At 35.7% G+C, this 20,862-nt stretch overlaps 1 protein-coding gene across 1 annotated transcript in view; it reads left to right on the plus strand.

Moving 5' to 3' along the window:
• Positions 1 to 52: 52 nt before the first annotated feature.
• LOC136817936 (leucine-rich repeat-containing protein 49-like) overlaps positions 53 to 20,862 on the plus strand; it is a 46,677-nt gene continuing 25,867 nt past the window's right edge. The window contains exons 1-7 of the mRNA XM_067074278.1: positions 53 to 323; positions 641 to 746; positions 1,298 to 1,568; positions 2,002 to 2,145; positions 3,179 to 3,240; positions 3,628 to 3,775; positions 17,904 to 17,987. Of these exons, the coding sequence (XP_066930379.1) occupies positions 128 to 323; positions 641 to 746; positions 1,298 to 1,568; positions 2,002 to 2,145; positions 3,179 to 3,240; positions 3,628 to 3,775; positions 17,904 to 17,987 (1,011 nt within the window). The 5' untranslated portion in view covers positions 53 to 127. The remainder of the gene's footprint in view (positions 324 to 640; positions 747 to 1,297; positions 1,569 to 2,001; positions 2,146 to 3,178; positions 3,241 to 3,627; positions 3,776 to 17,903; positions 17,988 to 20,862) is intronic.

Below are 20,862 nucleotides of genomic sequence, written 5' to 3' on the forward strand. Positions count from 1 at the left end.
CTGCGATAGGTTATTGATGTTATTTTCAGTGATATTTTTCATATTTCTTTCCAGCAACAATAATAAGATATTAGTTAACAAAAACAACAAAAAAAGAAATCAACAAAGCATCTGATATTTCTTCACCATGAGTCACCATCACTACCAAGGACAGGGAGGAGCAAGAAATTCACCCAAGCATTTGAATTCACCATTAACCTCCAAGCAAGTTACACCAAAACAATTCTCTTCCAATGAAATATTCAAACAGCATAACCCGGTTGCCAATAAAGTGGATATCCCTGGATCAAAATCATTATCTAAACCTCAAGTCTATATGGCAGGTATGCTGGTTATTCTTTAAATGATCTTCGTTGCTGTTGAAATCTGAAAGAATTTGCAATCTGTACATTTTGGATACAATGCACTCAGAGGGAAATGAGAGAATTGAAAGTCATTTCTTGTTGGATAGATAATCTTAAGTGGATTATTGTACGGCTTTATAATTTTCGAAATGAAGATGAAAAATGAATGGAGAAATTAAATCTTGAATTTATACTTTCCTGGAAATTTAAACATCACCGATTTCAAGTATGTGATCTGAGTACGTAGACACCTTTGATGCATAATTTGACTGAGTTTCCTTTTCCATTTTCGTTAGGTGAACGTGTAATCTTTGCAGAGTCGCCTTCAGCACCCGGCATCCCAATCATATATCGACTGGAAGAAGAACGCAAAAGTAACCCAGATAAACTCAATCTGGATCGGTATGTTTCATATTGAAGTATACCACAGTTGCCGCTCCTTGATTCGATTTTCAAGGGGAATTGTATTTTCATCGAATAAGGGCTAGCGTATCTGATAGTAAAGCGTCGATTAGGAAAATTGCTTTTGCGAAAGTGACTTTCCATATTATTGAATAATGAAGCTTATCGAATAGTAAACGTCGAATTTGCGTCAATTCTATCTCATTGTGAATTTATGCATTCGAGATAAATCGAGGGGGGCGGTATAAAGCAAAGTTGACATGTCTCCAAATCGCCGTCCACTTTGATCGACGACGGTAAAAACACTAAAATACCGTCGTTTATTTAGGTGAGCAAAGGCGATATATAGCCGTACATCAACTATCGACTTTATTTTGTATCGATTTCACTTACCGTCGCCCTCGATATCCTCCGACACTTGGTATTCTGATTTGAACTAACATTTATTGTTTAGATCTTTGAATATTTTTACATTAGAATTACACAGAATGGGCGGACTGTGTTCCATATTTACATTATGATAACATAATATTCTTCTTCTCGTTCAATAGACGGAAACTTAGTGTTTTCCCATTACTTGAAGGCGAAGAAAACCTACGCTTATTGAACCTGCAACATAACACAATCACGCGTATCCAACATTTAAGCATGCTTCGTAAACTTATCTTCCTCGACCTGTACGATAATCACATTGACGAAATATCGGGTCTGGCGGCACTGAAGTGTTTACGTGTTCTGATGTTGGGTAAGAACAGGATAAGAAAGATTATTAACCTTCATGATTTGAAGTTACTCGATGTGTTGGATTTGCATGGTAATAAGGTAAGAAAAAAGTTCTTTACATTACAGTTCTCTAATTCGATTTTCAAGGGACACAGAATCCTCTTCGAGTTAGAGAAATATTCGAATTACACAGGGTATTTTATACTACTTTCCAGTTGAAGGGATTGCTTTTTTAGTTTCGAATTACAGAGAGATTTGAATAACAGAGGTTCAAATTAGAGAGAGTTGACTGTCTGACTTTCTTCTTCATTATTTTTCATCGAATAATAAAATAAAATAAAAATCTTGACTTTCTGTTCTAATAATCCAAGGCTAACTGCAAGCTTACAATATCTGCTGGCTTACTCTGAGTTTAATCTTATGCTAAACTTAAAGATACATTCATTATCTAAGGACAAGTGTATTATAAAACATCAAATCAGCATTATAATCATTTTAGTAAAAAATTAATTTTTCCGTCTTAATTTTCTAGATCAGTAAAATCGAGAACTTGTCGATGCTACATCAACTGCGTGTATTGAATTTAGCCGGCAATGACCTGACGGAAGTTAAAAATTTGAACGGATTGATGTCTTTGTCAGAATTAAACCTACGCAGAAACCAAATTAAAGCTGTTGTAAGTCACTTGTTTTAACAACATATTCATGGTATTTACCACTACAATGGCTTGACCAAAAAAACTCTTTTCAAAGCCTTCTCCTAGTTCGAAAACCTCGGACAAAGACAAAACTAACGACTAGTCTACCCTTTCAGACGACTGGATGACAGACAAGGATTAGACAATACATTGTAAATTCCAATATTATTTCGTATAGGTCGATAGGATAGATAGTGAGGGTGATAGGCTAATAAATATGCGAAACGTGATTGGCTAAAGGTTTACTACAGCTTTAGCTTGAAAATTATGATTTTTGGGTCAGACATGAAGCTATTTGGGTCGGACAATATCCGATGTCCGACCGTTATTTCGAGCCCTGGTGACGTCACAATTTAGCTTACATGATCCTTGAAATTTTGACGTCAAGAAACTTCAACAGTAAAAACCAAGGTTTCTACCGAGACCTACTTTCAGCAAAGATGGCGGATTATTTTGCTTCGCCTGCCGTTACTTGGGAAATACAGAGTGAGTCTATCTAGTGTTTTATATAAGATATCTGTGAGTAGAGAAGTGAACCCTCCGAATTATTTGGAATGGGCCCTACCTGCCCTAGGATAGGGAAATTACCACGCTTACCAGTCACTGCTAACCCTGCGCTCGCGACACGACGAGTTATTGGTGTATAGATGACGATACTCGAACTACACGGGAGGACATACACCTTCGCAGGTGTTGAACCTATGAGTATCGTCACCACACCACATGCAATGCCTGACATACTCCCCCATACTCTTTTATCAGAGTGATGGTACCCAGTTTTTTTGTTTTTTTTTATTATTTATTTGATAAAGCAGGTTAAAAAACGCAGACTAAGCTGATGTGGACCTGGTCGAAGGTACATTCACTTGCCAAGTGAATCATAGCACCGAGTGAGAATCGAACCCTGACCTCCCGGACGGGAATCAAGGTTGATAACCACTACACTACTACGCGTATCTTATCTGTGAGTATAACCCACTATATTGACGCGCGATTGTTTCTTGTGATATAGGTTGGTCTTGATACACTTCCATCATTGCAAAGAATCTTCCTCAGTTACAATGAGATCAAAAGGTATATACTCCTTTCAACTTTTTAGAATAAGTTCATTTCTAATCCTTTTTTGACTTTGTAACCCTCTGTGATTTACGATTCTTAAAGGATCGTGGAAAAACTGTATACCTGTATACCTGTGGAAACCCATTTCCACTTAAAGGGGGTCAGGCTAGAAATTTAAATTCCATTTAGATATACAAATATCCATCAAAAATAACCCATGACTTAAACTAGTTTTGAACCTAAAAGTGCTTTCCCGGGGGTAGAGTATTTTAATAGTATTTTTGGGATTCCAAGGGGGGAGGATATATCTAGAAAAGCCAAACGAGATTCCATCTCATAACTTCATTCATAAGTAACACCAGATCAACATAATACATTGTTGCCTGTTTTGTGTTTTCATAGCTTTGACGATATCAGTTGTTTGGGCAAATCAACATCATTGGTCGACCTAGCATTGGACAACAACCCATTAGCCAACCAGAGCAATTACAAACAGGTCATCCTTCAATCCATTGTCAGTCTGAGACAATTAGATATGAAGCGGCTAACGGTAAGTCTTTGGTTATGATTGAATTTAGCGGCTGTAGCCACAGATCTTTCAAAGCCCGGAGGGTTAGCTTTCTCGAGCAAAAAAAAAAGTGAAGCAAAAATTTGACTTTTTAAATTTCGTGCCTATGGATAGGATCTAGCATTTTAATTATTTTCGGAGCGCGGCAAGCGCTATTTCACATCTCTCAAACCAGTGAAATTGCTTGTTGTCACGTGATTTCTTTGGTAGGAAATCCTACCATAACTTGATTCACTTTTCGATAAAGGCCGCGGATCTAGTCCTTCGGACTTTACAGATCTGTGGCTGTAGCATGTAGGCAGACCATCCATATATAGGGTGCGCAAGATTGTAAGTTCGATCCCCGTCTGGGTAATACCAAAGATTCTACAATTGGACTTATGCTTCTTTGCTTAATGCTCAGCACTTAAAGAGACGAATCGAGGGTAAGTGGAGAAATCTAGGGAAAGAAGTGGCCCCTCCCCTACCTTTGGATAAACAACACTATTTATGAACGTCAAAAACGGACGAAACAAAAATAACCGAACCCAAGCTGGTACACAACTTTGCTTTAACGTTCGTCTAACGTTATATGGACGTTAGGGACGTTCGATTGACGTCATATGGACGTTGTTATGACTTTGTACCAGCTGGGGTAACAACAGGTTTCGTAAGCTTTCGTTTTTGATTGGCTAGTTTGGTGGATATTTGCCGGTCGGTCCCTTCTAAAAAAACGAATACAGTACACTCTTTCGAATTAAATCTTGAGAAAAATAAAATTTACTTCGTAAAGGAAAAAAAAGCAAGAGTAAACAAAACTCAAGTCGGCAGGGCATTTCAGTTGCCATTTGTTTTATTGACTTGATATTTATTTCGTGCGAATTACATAATTACGCGGAATCAGAGCAAAGAACTCATCCAGTATAACAGCGCAAATCTGATGCAAAACTAGACCTTTTTCTATAACTTGAAAATAATATCAGATTTTAAACGCAGTTCTACTTGTAATTAAAATTTCCTTTTCTCACATTATTCTGTGTTCTATCAAAGCAATGTGGATTATTTGTATTCAGGGGGGGGTCAAGCAGTTAGTACAAGACATCATGCCGGTTAGTACCGTGGTGGTATACCTACAAAAGTTTCAAAAATCAGTTAGTACTTGATGGTACTAAGTGACTGCTAGGGTGGTGTCAAGTAAAAAATCTAGGAAAACAGTTAGTACAAATGAATACTAAGTGCTACTTTTTTACCTTTTCTAGAAAAATATTAAAAATAAATACTAAAAGCAATCAGGGAAATCCCCCTCCATAAGAGAAATCAAAGAACCTAAGACATTTAAGTCTTCCCCTTTGGAGTTTGTTTGGTATTACCCTTTAGTTAAACACTATATCAGGGGAATTCCCTAACTATAGATTGATAAATAAAAGAAAAAAGTCAGATCGATTTTGAAATTGTAAAAGTTCGTAATCTTGTTCTTTATAAATCATGAAAAAGTATTTTTTTCTGCCTTGATTGAACGCTACATATTATGTTTATGTTTTTGGTTTACGGTGTTTCATTATTGTATCAATTGAGAAGTACTTCGTTATTTGAAACTCTTGTACATATATCGCTGTACAGCGTTGTGTTAAAATAAAATTTTTGATTCATTTTAATTCATCATACCAAATCAATAACTGTGTCAAAACAATTTTGGGAACATGGTTTGACAAAAAGTAAATATCACACTCTCGTTTGATAGGTTTTAAGGGGTGGTCCTTAGTGAATTTCCTTTGAAATCACTTAGTATATTTCATACTAACTGTCAAAGGGTGGTGGTGTGGCCTCTTTCCTCCAAAGAATCACTTAGTAGGCATGATGTCTTGTACTAACTGCTTGAACCCCCCCTGTTGTATTTTTTATAAAATTATCTCTTTCTCTATAGAAAATTTGATATTTTTCCCAATACAGAGCTAAAAATTACTTTTCTCTTTCTATGAAAAGAGATGATATATTTCTTCATATCATCTAAACGAATTCTTTCGCAGCAAAGTCGTTTCTTCTGTGAACAATACAAGAAAAATAACTTGAAAAAACAGCTAACACATAACTCATGATATGGCGAATCTAGAGTTTGCTTTATCTATCCTTTTTCGCTGTCCACCAATCATTTTACACTCTTTGGGAATCTATTTGATGACGGCTACAACCTTTACAAAACCATGGCAGAGAATACAAAAACGATATATGATTTGGTTGAGCGTTTCCGAAATCGTGATCTGTATTGGTATAATACTGAATGTTGTAGCTAAAAGAATACACAGTTTAAAAATTCCTTACACTATTGATATGTACTTGGTGACTTTTTTTGGTTTACAATTTTGTTTTGTCTTGATGAGTATAACCATAGATCGTTTGTTTTTTGTCTGGTTGAACGTTCGTTATAATTATACTCTTGGGAACAAGATATTTATCGTTGTATTGACTGTTAGTATCTTGGTCCCGATTGGGGCATTGATTACGTTGTATTTTTTTAGAAGACAAAAGAATCATGGAACTTCGTTTGAAATATTCACTGCATTGTATCTATGGCCTGTAGTTGATTTACTTATCTTGATCACCTTTGTTATATGTTACATTATCATGATCAAAATTATTGGTAATCGAAGCAAAAATTTGTTTGGTGTTGAATCAAAACTTTATAGAAAGCGTATGAGGAAGGCAATCATGGTACCTAATCTAATCATATGGTCGTACATTATTTGTTTTGCTATCATAGATTCTGTTATATTTGCTTTTGTTGTGAGTAAAAGTCGATTACCTGTTTACTTACCGTCTCTAACGAATGCTTTGTATGGTATGGGATTGTGCTTAGATGCATTGCTTTACATTTTCTTTACTCCATCCATTTGCAAAACAATGAAAAGTAAACTTCGTTGTATTAGACGAAGAGATGATTTTAACAGAGAGCTTACTCAATTTTCTTAAAAACGAAAACATAGAACAGACACTGAAAAGTGCACTTTGAATATACAACAGACAGACGGGTTAGCAATTCGAAGCTGAAATCGAAAGTCAAAAAAGGCGTAAACTTAAAATTTGTACTATTTCGCATTTGGTTCAAAATAGAAAGAATTAGATACAATTGTTTTTTCTTTATCTAAATATCTAAAGGGACCCCCTTCTTGGTCTAAAGGCAAACGTTGTCAAATTTTGCAACGCAGTCGCGTTTAACTGTAAGACCTTGCCGTATATGTTAGTATATTAAGACATAACATCAGTATAACATACCGGGTGCACCAAAAAAAAGTATACAGGTTTGTCGAGATATTGTGAGCTTCAGAATTTAAATTTTTTGTTCATTCTTTTTCTATTGTATAGAGGATGCTCTAACTTGAATTTTGAGCTATTATACATTAAATTTGAAAAAACAGTTCGAAAGTTATTTTTTTTCATGTCGAAATTTCAAAAAATCATTAAAAACAGCAATCACGCTATAAATAAGACAAAATGACAAAAAAAACAATTTCATTGTTTCTTTTATTCTTTTTTCTCTTATCTTATATTTTGCCAACAATTTGCCCATCTTATTTGCACGTCATGAACATTTCCAACACCATCAAACTCAATGCAGACTCAAGTTCTTTGAACAACTAGTCGAGGAATGGTGATCTATTTTTTCAAAAAATTTCTCACATAGCATAACATCAAAACCATGGAGATTTCCAAAAAAAGTTTTCAGCTTTTCCAAAAATATTATCTTACATGGGAATAGCTTGTTTTACCATATTCTTAAATTCCGTGACGAGTTTTGATGAACACATTTGCATTTTTTGGTATTTTTATGTGTAAACAAGGTAAGTGTCAAGAGAAAAGTTTGCTCGCTGTTTTTGATGGTTTTTTGAAATTTCGACATTAAAAAAAGTCAGTTTTTTTTAAATAATTTTTCGAACTACGTTTTTAATGTATAATAGCTCAAAATTCACGTTAGAGCATCCTCTATACAATAAAAAAAGAATGAACAAAAAAATTAAATCCTGAAGCTCACAATATCTCGACAAAGTTGTATACTTTTTTTTGGTGCACCCGGTATTTTGAACATTCAATTCCTGTAGAAAGGTTGGAGCACAACGTTGTTTCAACGTTCATTTTTGGCTGACTCAAAAGTCTCTTCCTAGCTCTCTGGCTATGAACTCCGCGAAAACAATCGAGTCCGGAAATTTCGATAAATAGTTAAGATCCTTGACTTTTTTTCTAAGATTAACCACTTAGTTTTGAACGCATGGAGGGTGGTTTGATAATTAGTGAAAATAATACTCTTCCCCAAAGTGAAAGGGAAATCTATGACTTCAAGCTGTTTGTTTACATGGTGTTTTTATTCATTTATTTCGAAATTCCCTTTTTTTAATTAAAATTTGATTATTTTATCTTTATTGCATAGTTTCAAAATTTCTTGAATCTTTAGATTGTCGAATAGATGCGTTGACCTCCTAAAAACGCGAATTTGCAATCTTTTCTTTGATTTCTTTTTGCCACAGAAGAAATTTTATGTTTTTGAAACCATGACAGATCTGCAGTTTTACTTGTTTATTCTTTTTCGTATCATACCAATCATTTTACATTCTTTGGGAATCTATTTGATATTGAATACAACTTTCGCGAAACCATGGCAGAAAATACAAAAACGATATATGATTTGGTTAAGTGTTTCCGAAATTATCATGTGTATTTGTATCATGTTATATGCGACTGGCCAACATTATAAGAACATGAAGCTTCCGCTAAATATCGACGTTGTGTTTGTTTTCTATATTGGTTTGCAATTTTGTTTTGTCTTAGTGAGTATGACCATAGACCGAGTAGCTTTTGTGTGATTAAACTTGCGTTATAATTATGTATCTGGAGGAAAAATCTTCATCGTAGTATTCACGTGCAGCCAATTAATCCCGTTTGCAGCTTTGGCAAGTTTTTATTTTTTCACGCAACGGCGAGGATCTGATTTTGACCAGTTTCAAGCATTGTATCTTTGGCCTGTAGTAGATTTATGTATTTTACTTGTATTCATATCTTGCTACATTATAATGGCCAAAGCGATTGTAAAAAGAAGTAAAAACCTTTTTGGTGTAGAGTCAAAATTATATCGCAAGCGCACCAGGAAGGCAATTCTCGTACCGAACCTAATTATTTGGACGTACATTATTTGCTTTGTGTTAATGGATGCCATCTACTTTGGATTTGCTGTATCTAGGAATCCCACTCCTCAATGGCTAGACTCTTTATCGAATCTTTTTTATGCCATGGGATATAACCTGGACGCTGCACTCTATATATTTCTAATATCGGCAATCCGGACAACATTGAAAAGAAAATTGTGTTGTTGTTTTCAGAGAAGGATCGACCCTAATACAGGCAGTGGGATGACTTAATTTAAAACGGTTTTATTGTAAATAGAAAGTTATACATGCTGTGTTAAAAGTTCTCCCGTCACAGACGAATTTCCATTTCAGTTGGCTCACTCTAATTCGATATTCAAAAGGAGTATAATTTTCTTCGAATCAGAGAAAGATTCGAACGATAGACAGGATTTAATTGGATTTTCCAGCTGAGGGAATCAGGGTAAGATTCTATTAAAATAGGTTCGAATTAGAGTGAGTATAAGGCTTTTCCGTTACAAAGTTCTGCATAATCCACCAAAATCTCAAGAGTACGTACTAATTTGCTGTCTAATATTTCATTTTCCGTTGCAGTCGAAAATCCTTGCTTTGACCACTGTACATAACAACTTCGCGGAAAATAAGGACATTACACTTTCAAAGATTTTTGAAAAAAAAGGCTGATTTTAGCTTTGAACCACATTAAAACCAAAAGCTTGAAATCTCGGAAAAATACAAAAAGCTGAGTCTCAGCAAAATTCCACTGGTTCTACGAGTAATGATTCTTTGGATAAACCACAGAAAGATGTGCAACAGTAAAGGCTTGGGGACACGAGAAGTTTTTTTCGCGCTGGTGCAATGCAACATGCTCCACCCCACCAACACAAGAAAAAAAGCGTGTTCCATGGTTTCTTTTTTTGTTTCATGGGACAAAAATTCAGGAAAATACCCGAAAGACACGCTGATCTTGTCCCTGCGACAATTGAAATTAATTCAAATCAATTTTGATCCATTGCCCCCAGGGACAAAAGTGAGAGACACACATATGTTATCAAAGGTGTTGTCGATTTCACTTTTATTGGTAGAAAGAGGAAAAGGGTGGAGACACGAGTAAGCATTTCAGGTTGGTGGGATGGAGCATGTTGCATTGCACCAACACGAAAAAAAACTTCTCGTGTCCCTAAGCCTTAATGTAATGAGTCATAATTATATTGAGTCATCTGAGTCATGCAATTATAATCTCGGGCATTATTCTGAAAGTTTTGGATAAAACTGAAGTTTATATTTGTATCATGTTAAGATCGAAATGAAGACGTATCTAACAGGGGGCCAAGCAGTTACTACAAGACACTACGCCTACTAACTGCTTTTTCGCAAGAAGTTATAATAACACCACCACCCTTTTTGGACCTACCTCCGGGTACCCCGTTTTCATTACACTTTTTCCATATAATTGGTTGTTTTTTCATTCAAAAACATTACTAATAGCAATGCCCACCATCAAGCATGTTTCAGTTTCAATTTTTAATGAAATTGATTTTTGAAGCTGTAACTATTTAAAAATCGCCGGAACAACCTATTTTCTCCGCAAAGACAGTATTTCTTGAAATTTTGCACACTGATGCAATATGACAATACCTAAAATGTGACGAAGCCCGATTTTCGAAAAACATTTTTTTCCGGCCGAAATATGCCGGAAAAACCGGTTTTTTGACATTTTCTCGAATTTTCATCCTTAGTTTTTTCTGACTTTTTGCAGAAAGATACGTATTCGCAATGCTCAACACATGACCGAGTTCGATTTTTGAGAAGAATTTTTATTCCGTCCAAAAATGCCGGAAATTTCCGTTTTTGTTGATTTTCATTGGATTTTTTCGTTTTATTTCTTTGTTTTTTTCAAACATAAACATTATTTATAAGAATATCCATGATTAAGCATGGTTCAATTTTCAATGAAACTGATTTTGGTACAGGAACTTTCTAAAAATCGCCAGAACAGCCGAGAATCGCCGGATTTCTTGAATATCTCGAGTTGTTCTTGTATTATTCTGCATTTTCATACTATTGTTGTCATTTTTCAATTGTCTTATTACATCAATCTTCAGGTAGGTCCATTCAGCATGTAGCTTGTTACACTTAACACAGCTAGTACTAACTGGATTTTGAGTCAAATTTACATATACCACCCTTGAAAATGGCTTTTTGACCACCATAAAAGCAAAGCAATAAAATCGGATCAAACAAAATCGAAAATCTTAAATGTTTCAATGTTCCATTTTCCATTTTTCGATAGGAAATTACAACAAATAAAACAACTTTTTGAAAATTTGGAAAAAAATTCAACTTCGAAATGTCCTCACAAAATTTCATTTTTCACGCAGTTAGTGCCAGAATTTGGCAATTTTTCAGCAAGGGACCACCCTCATTTTGCCTGCCATCCCTTGTTTACTTTTGAAGAACTAATTACCGAAAGCTATATCACCGTCTATCAAGAGTTATTGATTTGATTCTTACAAAGTATATGCTTATAAGAAAAATAAATATGCTCATATTGCGCGCCATCCAGTGCCATCCCTTGTTTACTTTGTAAAAACTAATTTTTGAAGGGTATACTACCGTCTATCAAGAGTTATTGATTTGATTCTTATAAAGTATATGCTTATAAGAAAATAAAGAAAAAATCCAAACTGTGAAGCTAAAGACACAAAGATATATGACGTAATCCAAAGAAAACCCGTGAAAATCGTCCGTGGTTATACGAGCGTGTAATTTGTAAAGTAAATTTAGTGAGTTCGTCCACAGTATCGAGAATTCTAATTATTTGTCCTCGCCGCCACCGCAGAATGCTGATTGTAATACTTTTGCTAAGGCGAAATTAATAACTAAATTCTCAACATCATGTCAAATTTAAATAAATTTCTTCTTAAACGATTGAATATACAAACTATAATAAAGAGTTGACACAATATCTTTCTTTCAAACTCAGAGTTCCATGAAACTCTGAGTTTGAAACAAAGATATTGTGTCAACTCTTTATTATAATAACGCTCTATTTACTTATTGAGCACTCTACGAGGAGAAGATATACACCCTCTACAGTAAATATACAAACTAGAAATAAATATACTATCTGCGGTCTTGGATACTTCTTGGATACTTTTTCTAAAAACATTTTCATTAAGAATTTCATCAATATAATCAATTCTTGGTTTCTGATCTGATCACGATTGTCATTATAATTCTGATTCAACTTAAAACGTGTGATATTATAATCATTACATTTCCACATCAATTGGGCAGTGGCTAGGGCCAGACCTAGGGTCTCGCTCTAGAATGGAGAAGTGTGGCGCCTCCTTCCCTCCACTAGCCTGGGTGTTCGCCTTGAGCAAGCGTTACTCCACCCACGCTCCCCTTGTCAGGGTCACGACACCAACGGGCAATGATGTTCTGACAACTCGTCATCTTCATTGGCAACAGCAATGTGACTTGTCAACTCGGCATCCTCGTTGGTACCCTGGCGGATATCAGAATCAACTCGGTCCTATATCTGGCATCTATTGCAACAGACTATCTTCATTCGGCTGTCCTAGCTTGCTTTGCCGCCGTGTCCATGGAGTTTTCTGCCAAGGGAAGTTGCTCTTGTCCCAATTAGCTTCGACATACATTGGGACAGCCTTACAGTTTATATATGATTAGAACTTTGTAGAGAGAGAGATACCACTACTGCATCCGAGAAAACCGATGAATACACGAAATCCTTTCAACCTCACACTTGGTGCGTGGAATGTACGCACGACAAACGACACTACCGATTCAATCAGACCCGAACGAGCAACTGCAATCATAACACGAGAGCTCGCTAAAGCTAACAATGATATATGTGCACTGAGCGAAGTTAGACGAGAAGGACAAGGAAACCTAGTCGAAAGGGATTATACAATATACTGGAGCGGAGGCACTAAGAAGGAAGCCGGTGTTGGATTTGCTATTTCTAACAAATTATCTTCCTTCGAAATGACCACAGTACCGATAAGCGATAGATTGATGGTGTTAAGAATTCGACTCCATTCTGGAAAATATCTTAAACTTGTCAGTGTATACGCCCCAACTATGCAACGCGCACAGGAAGAGAAAGAACTCTTTTACCAATCTCTCACGGATGTTTTACGTCTGACAGAGACGACCTTTATCTTATTCTCGGTGACTTCAACGCAAGAGTGGGATCAGATTGGCAACTTTGGCCAAACGTCCTCGGGAAGCATGGTATCGGAAAAATGAACTCAAACGGACTTATGCTACTCGATTTTTGCACCCAAAACTCATTCACTGTTATGGGCTCTGTTTTCCAACTTTCGAATAAATTTAAAACCTCCTGGCAACATTTACGGTCAAAACATTGGCATCAGATTGATCACGTCCTTGCCGATCCTCAAACAAGACCCCACATCTCAATCACCAAAACGTATCTTGATGCTGATTGCTACTCAGACCATAAACTTGTTATATGTAAATGTTTCTTCCGTTTGTTTCGAAAAAGAAAAGGAACGAAAGCTCCATCCAGACCGAAATACAGCATTACGCCAGAAAGAATTTTGGAACTTCAACGTCGTCTAGATAATGATCTTGCAAACTCTGAAATTAATTGGGAAAACTTAAAAACTTCTCTACTATCTGCTACGCCCCTGCTACGTCAAACACCTTTCCCATACAAAGAAAGCAAAACAGAGATTGGTTTGATGAAAATGATCAACAGATTCTTACACTTCTTAAAGACAAAAATCGAACCAGACGTGAGATCCAACAAGAAGTGAGAAAGATAAAAAATGATTGGTTCATCCAAAAAGCGTCAGAAGCTGAAAGATATCGTTTGCAAAACAATCTGAAAGACTTTAACGCTACTCTTCGTGATGTATACGGTCCTTCATCTCGCAATTCACAACCTATCAAATCGAAAGACGGGAATATGCTAACAACCAAAGGTGAAATAAAGGAACGCTGGGTGGAACACTTTTCAGAACTTCTCAACAACGTCACAGAAACCGACGAAACAGTTCTTGATGAAATCGATCAACGTCCTATCGATTACTCACTTGATGAACCGATCACCGAAAAAGAGCTTGACGAAGCAATAAAACGGTCTAAACTCGGTAAAAGCCCAGGTCCTGATGGCATTATTCCTGAAGCAATATCATTTGGTGGACAGTCAGTCAGAAACTTCATTTTTTCATTATTCACGATATTCTGGACCACTTGCCCTCTGATTTAATCGATCCCAACATAACCGTTCTATTTAAGAAAGGCGATCGTAGTGTCTGCGGAAATTATCGTGGCATATCCTTACTCAGTTGTGTTGGGAAAATCTTTGCCGATATCGTTTTACACAGAATACAGAAGCTTGTCAATAATGTATATCCAGATTCACAACACGGTTATCGTAGCGAATGTGGCACAATCGACGGCATTTTCACGGTTCGTCAGCTAATGGAGAAATCTAGAGAGCAATGTCGTAACCTGTATATCGTTTTCATTGATTTCACGAAAGCGTTTGATACTGTCAATCGTCCCCTTTTATTTAAACTTCTCTTCAAAATCGGATGCCCGCCAAATCTTCTTAAAGCAATCCAGCTGCTATATTCAGATGTCAAAGCGAGACTCGTCATTGAAGGTGAACTTTCGAAGCCTTTCAACTACGATTGTGGTGTGAAGCAAGGTTGTAAATTAGCCCCTACCCTCTACGGTTTATATGCTGCGATAGCCCTTTGGATCGCTTTCAAAGATAACACAGAACATTCAATTTACGTACGTTTCCGAATGGATGGCAACCTCTTCGACCTTAGAAGATTAAAAGCGAAAACGAAAACTTTCCACATGTATATCCGTGAAGCTCAATATGCCGATGACATCGCTGTGTTCAGTGATACGTCCGAAGGACTGCAATCTCTACTAACAAGCTACCATCTTACTGCCAAGAGATTCGGTCAGCAAATAAACGCCAAAAAGACTGAGGTTATGTGCCTAGGTCCTGAGTGTGACTTCTTTATTGACGAAACGAAAGTTAAAAGTACCGACCGTTTCAAATATCTCGGAAGTATATTGTCTAAAGAATCGAATCTCAAAGATGAATTGATCACACGTATCCAAGCCACATCTTGTGCATTCGGCAGACTAAAAGACAGAGTCTTCAACAACCATGATTTGACAACACGTACGAAAGTTACAGTTTTCAACCGATGTTTAATGCCTATACTTCTTTAAGGTTGTGAAACATGGACTTTATATTCCCACGAAATAAAGCAATTAAGAACTGTACAACAACGTCATCTGCGAAACATTCTGCATATTAAATGGGATGATTTTGTCAGTAACGAGGAGATATTAAGGAGATCCGATTCGGTAGATATCGAAGTTATGCTAGCCCAGAATCGACTCCGTTGGCTCGGTCACGTTGCCCGTATGGACAACAATCGAACTGTTAAGCAACTTTTTTACGGTGAACTAGTTCTAGGCAGCAGACCGATTGGGCGTCCACGCTTGAGGTACAAAGATAACATAAAAGCTCTACTTAAGACTGGTGACATCCTTCACTCGTGGAATGATTCAGTTTCAGACCGATCCGGTTGGAGACGTAATGTGTCATCTGTCTGTGAAAAATTGAATGTAAAACGTGTGGATATGTACGAAAGAAGAAAAGAAAGAAGAAAAAGATAATATATTTTTTTCTTAGTTCTCTTGTATTTTAACTGTATTTTACTCGAATATCGAGTTTTAGGCGTATTATTAACATTTCCACAGGCCACAAGCCAAAGATACAATCTTTGCGTAGCTGAAAAATTGTTGCGATGCCTGTCCGTTTCGTGAAATAAAATAACACCATTAGTGCCCCAATAGAAAAAAATACGCTTGATACAAATACGGTTCTGAAAATATCCCTGCCAATTTTAAAGGTTTTCTACGGGAATAAAAGGAACTTTTTTAGGCAGTGTCTTCATGCTGAGTCAGATATATTAAAGCTACTTTTTTACGCAACGATATCCTGCAAACAAGTGAAAGAACGAAAGTTGTTTTGAGATGTGACCTCACATTCTATTACTTTTGTAAACAAAAAAATAGCAAAGTTGATTTCGAGCAAATTTACAATTGAATGTTTTGATTATAAGATGGAAAACGGTCTATTTATTATAAACATAAAAACAGTCGAAAGAGTATCAGTAAAAGTGCCTTTGTTTGAGGAATGTTTTTTTTATTCAATGTATTTTCATTTTTTCAAAACCTTTTCTAATCTTGTCGCACTTGTTTTTTACTACATCAGCATCATCAGACCTTTCAATCAAAACAAAACCTTTAAAATCGTATTCAACATTCAACCAAACATACGCTAAACGATCTATGGTCATACTCGCCAAGATAAAACAGTATTGAACCCCAGATAAAGTTAAAAGTTAGGACAGTTAAAAGTTTAAAGAAGGACATCGAATCTGTAGGATGAAAATGTTTTTCTAGCGAGTAAATAGTTATGCCAATACAGATAACGATTTCAGAAACACTCAACCAAATCATATATCGCTTTTTTTATCCTCTGCCATGGTTTTGTAAAGGTTTTAGCCGTCATTAAATGGATTCCAAGGAGTGTAGAATAATTGATACAAATCGGAAGAATACAATAATTTTAAACTCGAGGTTAACGATCTTGATTATTGTATCTTTGACCATTTTCTTCGATAAACAATGAAATGAAGACAAGTGATAAACTTTCATTTTTCATACGCGAAGTTATTGAAAAATGAAAATTCGCATTCAAGATTTAGCTTATTTGATTAAAAGTATATAACTACCTTATTACACGAATATTACTAGTCATTTTATTAACACGAATTGAAAAATTTCGTGTTAAAAAAAAACCCCTTAATTAAAACCAGCCGTGGTGTCCTTGAAAAAGCAAATAAACTTCATGTTAATTTCTTGCATGTTAATCTCAAGGCTGTTGAATACTTAACTAGTAATATTCGTGTGATAAGGTGTTTGTATACTCGGAATCACAGTTTTGTCCTATTCGTAAATTATCAGTTTCTCTTCAGAAGTACACGATACAACCTTTTCTTTTAGTACACATTATTTTGTTCCAAAAGGGGGTAGACGAACGTTTTCAAGTCAAAACAATCATTATTGAAAATGTGTGGATACCCCCCGGAAAATAGCAAATTTTGCAAAAATACCCTTGGAAAGATTCTTTTCATATCTTAAAGTGAAGGTGGACGAACTAAAATCAGTCTTCTAACCCCTGGACATTTTAAAATAACTTTTTACTCCCTTAGAAAAATGAGAAAATGACCTCTTGAAATTTTTCTCAGGTTACCCCCTGGAAATGTTCCTCCACCCTTGATATAAAATGAAATGGCCCATTTTTCATAACCAACAAGATTTCTAAGGCGTGAGCAGGCCTCAAATTAGCCGAAATCTTTCACTTTCAATTTACGTAGAAGCTTTTTAGATAATCTTAATCATGGCAAGCGATAGCCCTTGACCTAAAGCATATGGTATAATACCAGAGGTAGTCAAAGCCAATTTTCTTCAGAAAATAAGCTAGATTGCTAAGTAGCCTCAGACCTGCCCCGAAAATTGAAGTGCTTATAAAAAATGTCTAATACTCATATCGACCCCTCTTAGCTCTTTCATCCTACACGCTAATGCATTGAAGGTCGGAAAAACTTTCAACATCTGGAAGGTTTAGATTAAGAAATTTTGCAAGACGTCAAGTATTTTGCAGCAGGAGGTCTGGTAACCCATACCTCGTTTTCGTGGATTGGCGAGTCCAGCCGAAATATTTTTAGCTTTATCCGCACGGGTAGTTGAATCCGACAGGTGATGCGAAACATCAAAGGCCGGCTATCAATCCTCTCCGATGGAAAATTGGCCTGCTCCTTTAGAGCTTTAGCGTGGGCGGCTGCAAATCCGCCATAGGAATATCCGATAATTTACAACGTCGCTTTGTTCTCGTTTAGGAAGAGGAAAAGCGTATCGCACAGGTGCTTGCTCGTAAAGAAGAAGAAAAACGAAAAGAATCGGAACGCCTTTCATCTATCAAGGTACTTACATAGTCTTTGTCGTGGAAAGTTTTATGATTCAGTCTCAACCACCAAGCTTTAAATGATATACAGGGTAAGTTTAAATCAGCCATTCCATAAAGTTATAATAAGAGAGAACAAGTTTCATTTTATTTTTCAGCACAGTATGCAAAATGAAATAACACTTGTTGTCTTTTCCATAAGGGCTACTTAGACTACACAATATATTGACGAACAATATTCGACAATATGGTTTGCGGACCGTAATGTACGAAGTAAACAACTGGTACTCTATTATAAAAAGGAATTTTCTTTCTGTAAACAATCCCCCTTTATTGTTGGAATATTGCAAATCGAGCTGACAATATATTGCGGACACCTTTTCAATATATTGTCGACATTCAGCAATATATCATCAATATATTGCCTGACAATATATTGTGTAGTGTATGTAGCCCTATAAAGTTATAAGAAAAGACAACAAGTTTCATTTTATTTTTCAGTTTGTAAAATGAAATAAAACTTGCTGTCTTTTCTTATAATATACAAGGTCTTCCGTAAAAATGTCCTGTTTCAAAACACGACTATAAGTAGTGTATGTCAAAAATTAGTATTAGTATGTTCTAAAGTATAACGCTATCATTAATGTTTTACTATTATCGATACTATCTTGTCTCCAAATGTTTGGTTTTTCTTACATGAAGTTAGTACTCTTGTCTCCCGGATAGACAGGGGGTCCGAATAAGCAGGGGGTAGGAAAATTTTCTAATTCTAATAAGCATTCATTCATTTTTGACTTACTGTGATAATAGATCATTTTGGAGTTAACTGTTTTGAATTAAATTGTCCTTTTTCGTCTATTTTTAAAATTTCTAGTTGAGCTTCAGGTCTTCACATTTGGTTCTATTAAGGCTACAGACCAGTTACAGATTTAGCGTATTTTGCCTTCAATGTCGCTGAATTTATTTTTGACCTAACTTGATATTAGATCATTTTGGCATTGTTTATTTTGAACTTAATCTTCAAAATCAATCTATACTCAACATGTGTAGTTGATTTTCGGGCGTTTGCGTTTAGTTAAAATTGAAGCTATATCCCAGCTACAGATTTAGCGTACTTTTCCTTGAATGTCGCCGGATTCATTTTTGGCCTACTTTGATATAAGATCATTTTGGAGTTGACCATTTTGAATTGAATCCTCCATTATAGGCTATTTTTAAAATTTTCTCCCTCTGCAATAGATCAGTTACAGATTTGGCGTATTTTGAGTTAAATGTCGCCGAGTTCGTTTTTGGCCTAAGTTGATATTAGATCAATTTAGTATTGTTTATTTTGAACTTAATTTTCAAAATCAATCTATACTGAACATGTTTAGTTGATTTTCTGGCGTTTGCATTTAGTCAGAATTGAAACTATATCCCAGTTACAGATTTGACGTACTTTTCCTTGAATGTCGCCGGATTCATTTTTGTCCTACTTTGATATAAGATCGTTTTGGAGTTGTTTATTTTGAACTTATTCTTCAATTTCATTCCATATTCCACATGTTTAGTTAATTTTCGGGCGTTTACATTTAGTTAAATTGAAACTATAGGCCAGGTACAGATTTGGCGTATTATTCCTTAAATGTGTCGCTGGATTTGTTTTTGGCCTACTTTGATATAAGATCGTTTTGGAGTTGTTTATTTTGAACTTATTCTTCAATTTCATTCCATATTCCACATGTTTAGTTAATTTTCGGGCGTTTTCATTTAGTTAGATTGAAACCTTTTAGGCCAGTTACAGATTTTGTGTATTTTGCCTTAAATGTCGCCGGATTCGTTTTTAGCCTACTTTGATATAAGATAACTTTGGAGTTGCCCATTTTGAATTGAATCTTACATTTTATTCTAATTTTTAACATTTTAAGTTTAGCTTTGGGTCTTCACACTTGGTTCTGTTGAAGCTATATGCCAGTTACAGATTTGGCGTACTTTTCCTTAAATATTGCCGGATTTTTTTTTGGCGTACTTTGATATAAGATCATTTTGAAGTTGTTTATTTTGAACTTAATCATCAATTTGAATTTAAATTTCGGGCGTTTGTATTTAGTTAAATTGAAGCCATAGGCCAGTTACAGATTTGGCGTATTTTGCCCTAAACGTCGCTGAATTCGATTTTTGCCTACTTTGATATAAAGATCATTTTGGAGTTGCTCATTTTGAATTGAATGTTCCATTTTAGGCTATTTTTAACGTTTTGAGTTTAGCTTTGGGTCTTCACACTTGGTTCTGTTGAAGCTAAAGACCAGTTGCAGATTTGGCGTATTTTGCGTTAAATGTCGCCAAGTTCGTTTTTTGCCTAAGTTGACATTAGATCATTTTGGAATTGTTTATTTTGAACTAAATGTTCAAATTCAATCTATACTCAACATGTTTAAGTGATTTTCGGGTGTTTCCATTTAGTTAAAATCGAAGCTATATCACAGTTACAGATTTGGCGCACTTTTTCTTAAATGTTGCCGGATTTGTTTTTGGTCTACTTTGATATAAGATCATTTTGGAGTCGCCCATTTTGAATTGAATCTTCCATTTTAGGCTGTTTTTAACGTTTTGAGTTCAGCTTTGGGTCTTCACACTTGGTTTTGTTGAAGCTATATGCCAGTTACCGATTTTGTGTATTTTTCTCAACTTCAGTTGAGCTAGAATCTGAGAATGTCTGTGTGTGTGTGTGTCTGTGTGTCTGTGTGTCTGTCACCAAAACTTTGGGGCAAGCTGGAGACTTCAAAAATGGTACGATTGGGCTGAAATTTTGCACACTTGATCCTTGGGCAAATCCCTGGGGGTGTTTTTTTCATTTTTTCAAAATTTTAATTTTTGGGGCCTGGGGACGAGTTTTTCGCCAAAACGAGGCTAAA

Source organism: Clytia hemisphaerica, unplaced genomic scaffold (genome assembly GCF_902728285.1).
Source record: "Clytia hemisphaerica strain Z4C2 unplaced genomic scaffold, Clytia hemisphaerica genome assembly, whole genome shotgun sequence".
Lineage (NCBI taxonomy): Eukaryota > Metazoa > Cnidaria > Hydrozoa > Leptothecata > Clytiidae > Clytia > Clytia hemisphaerica.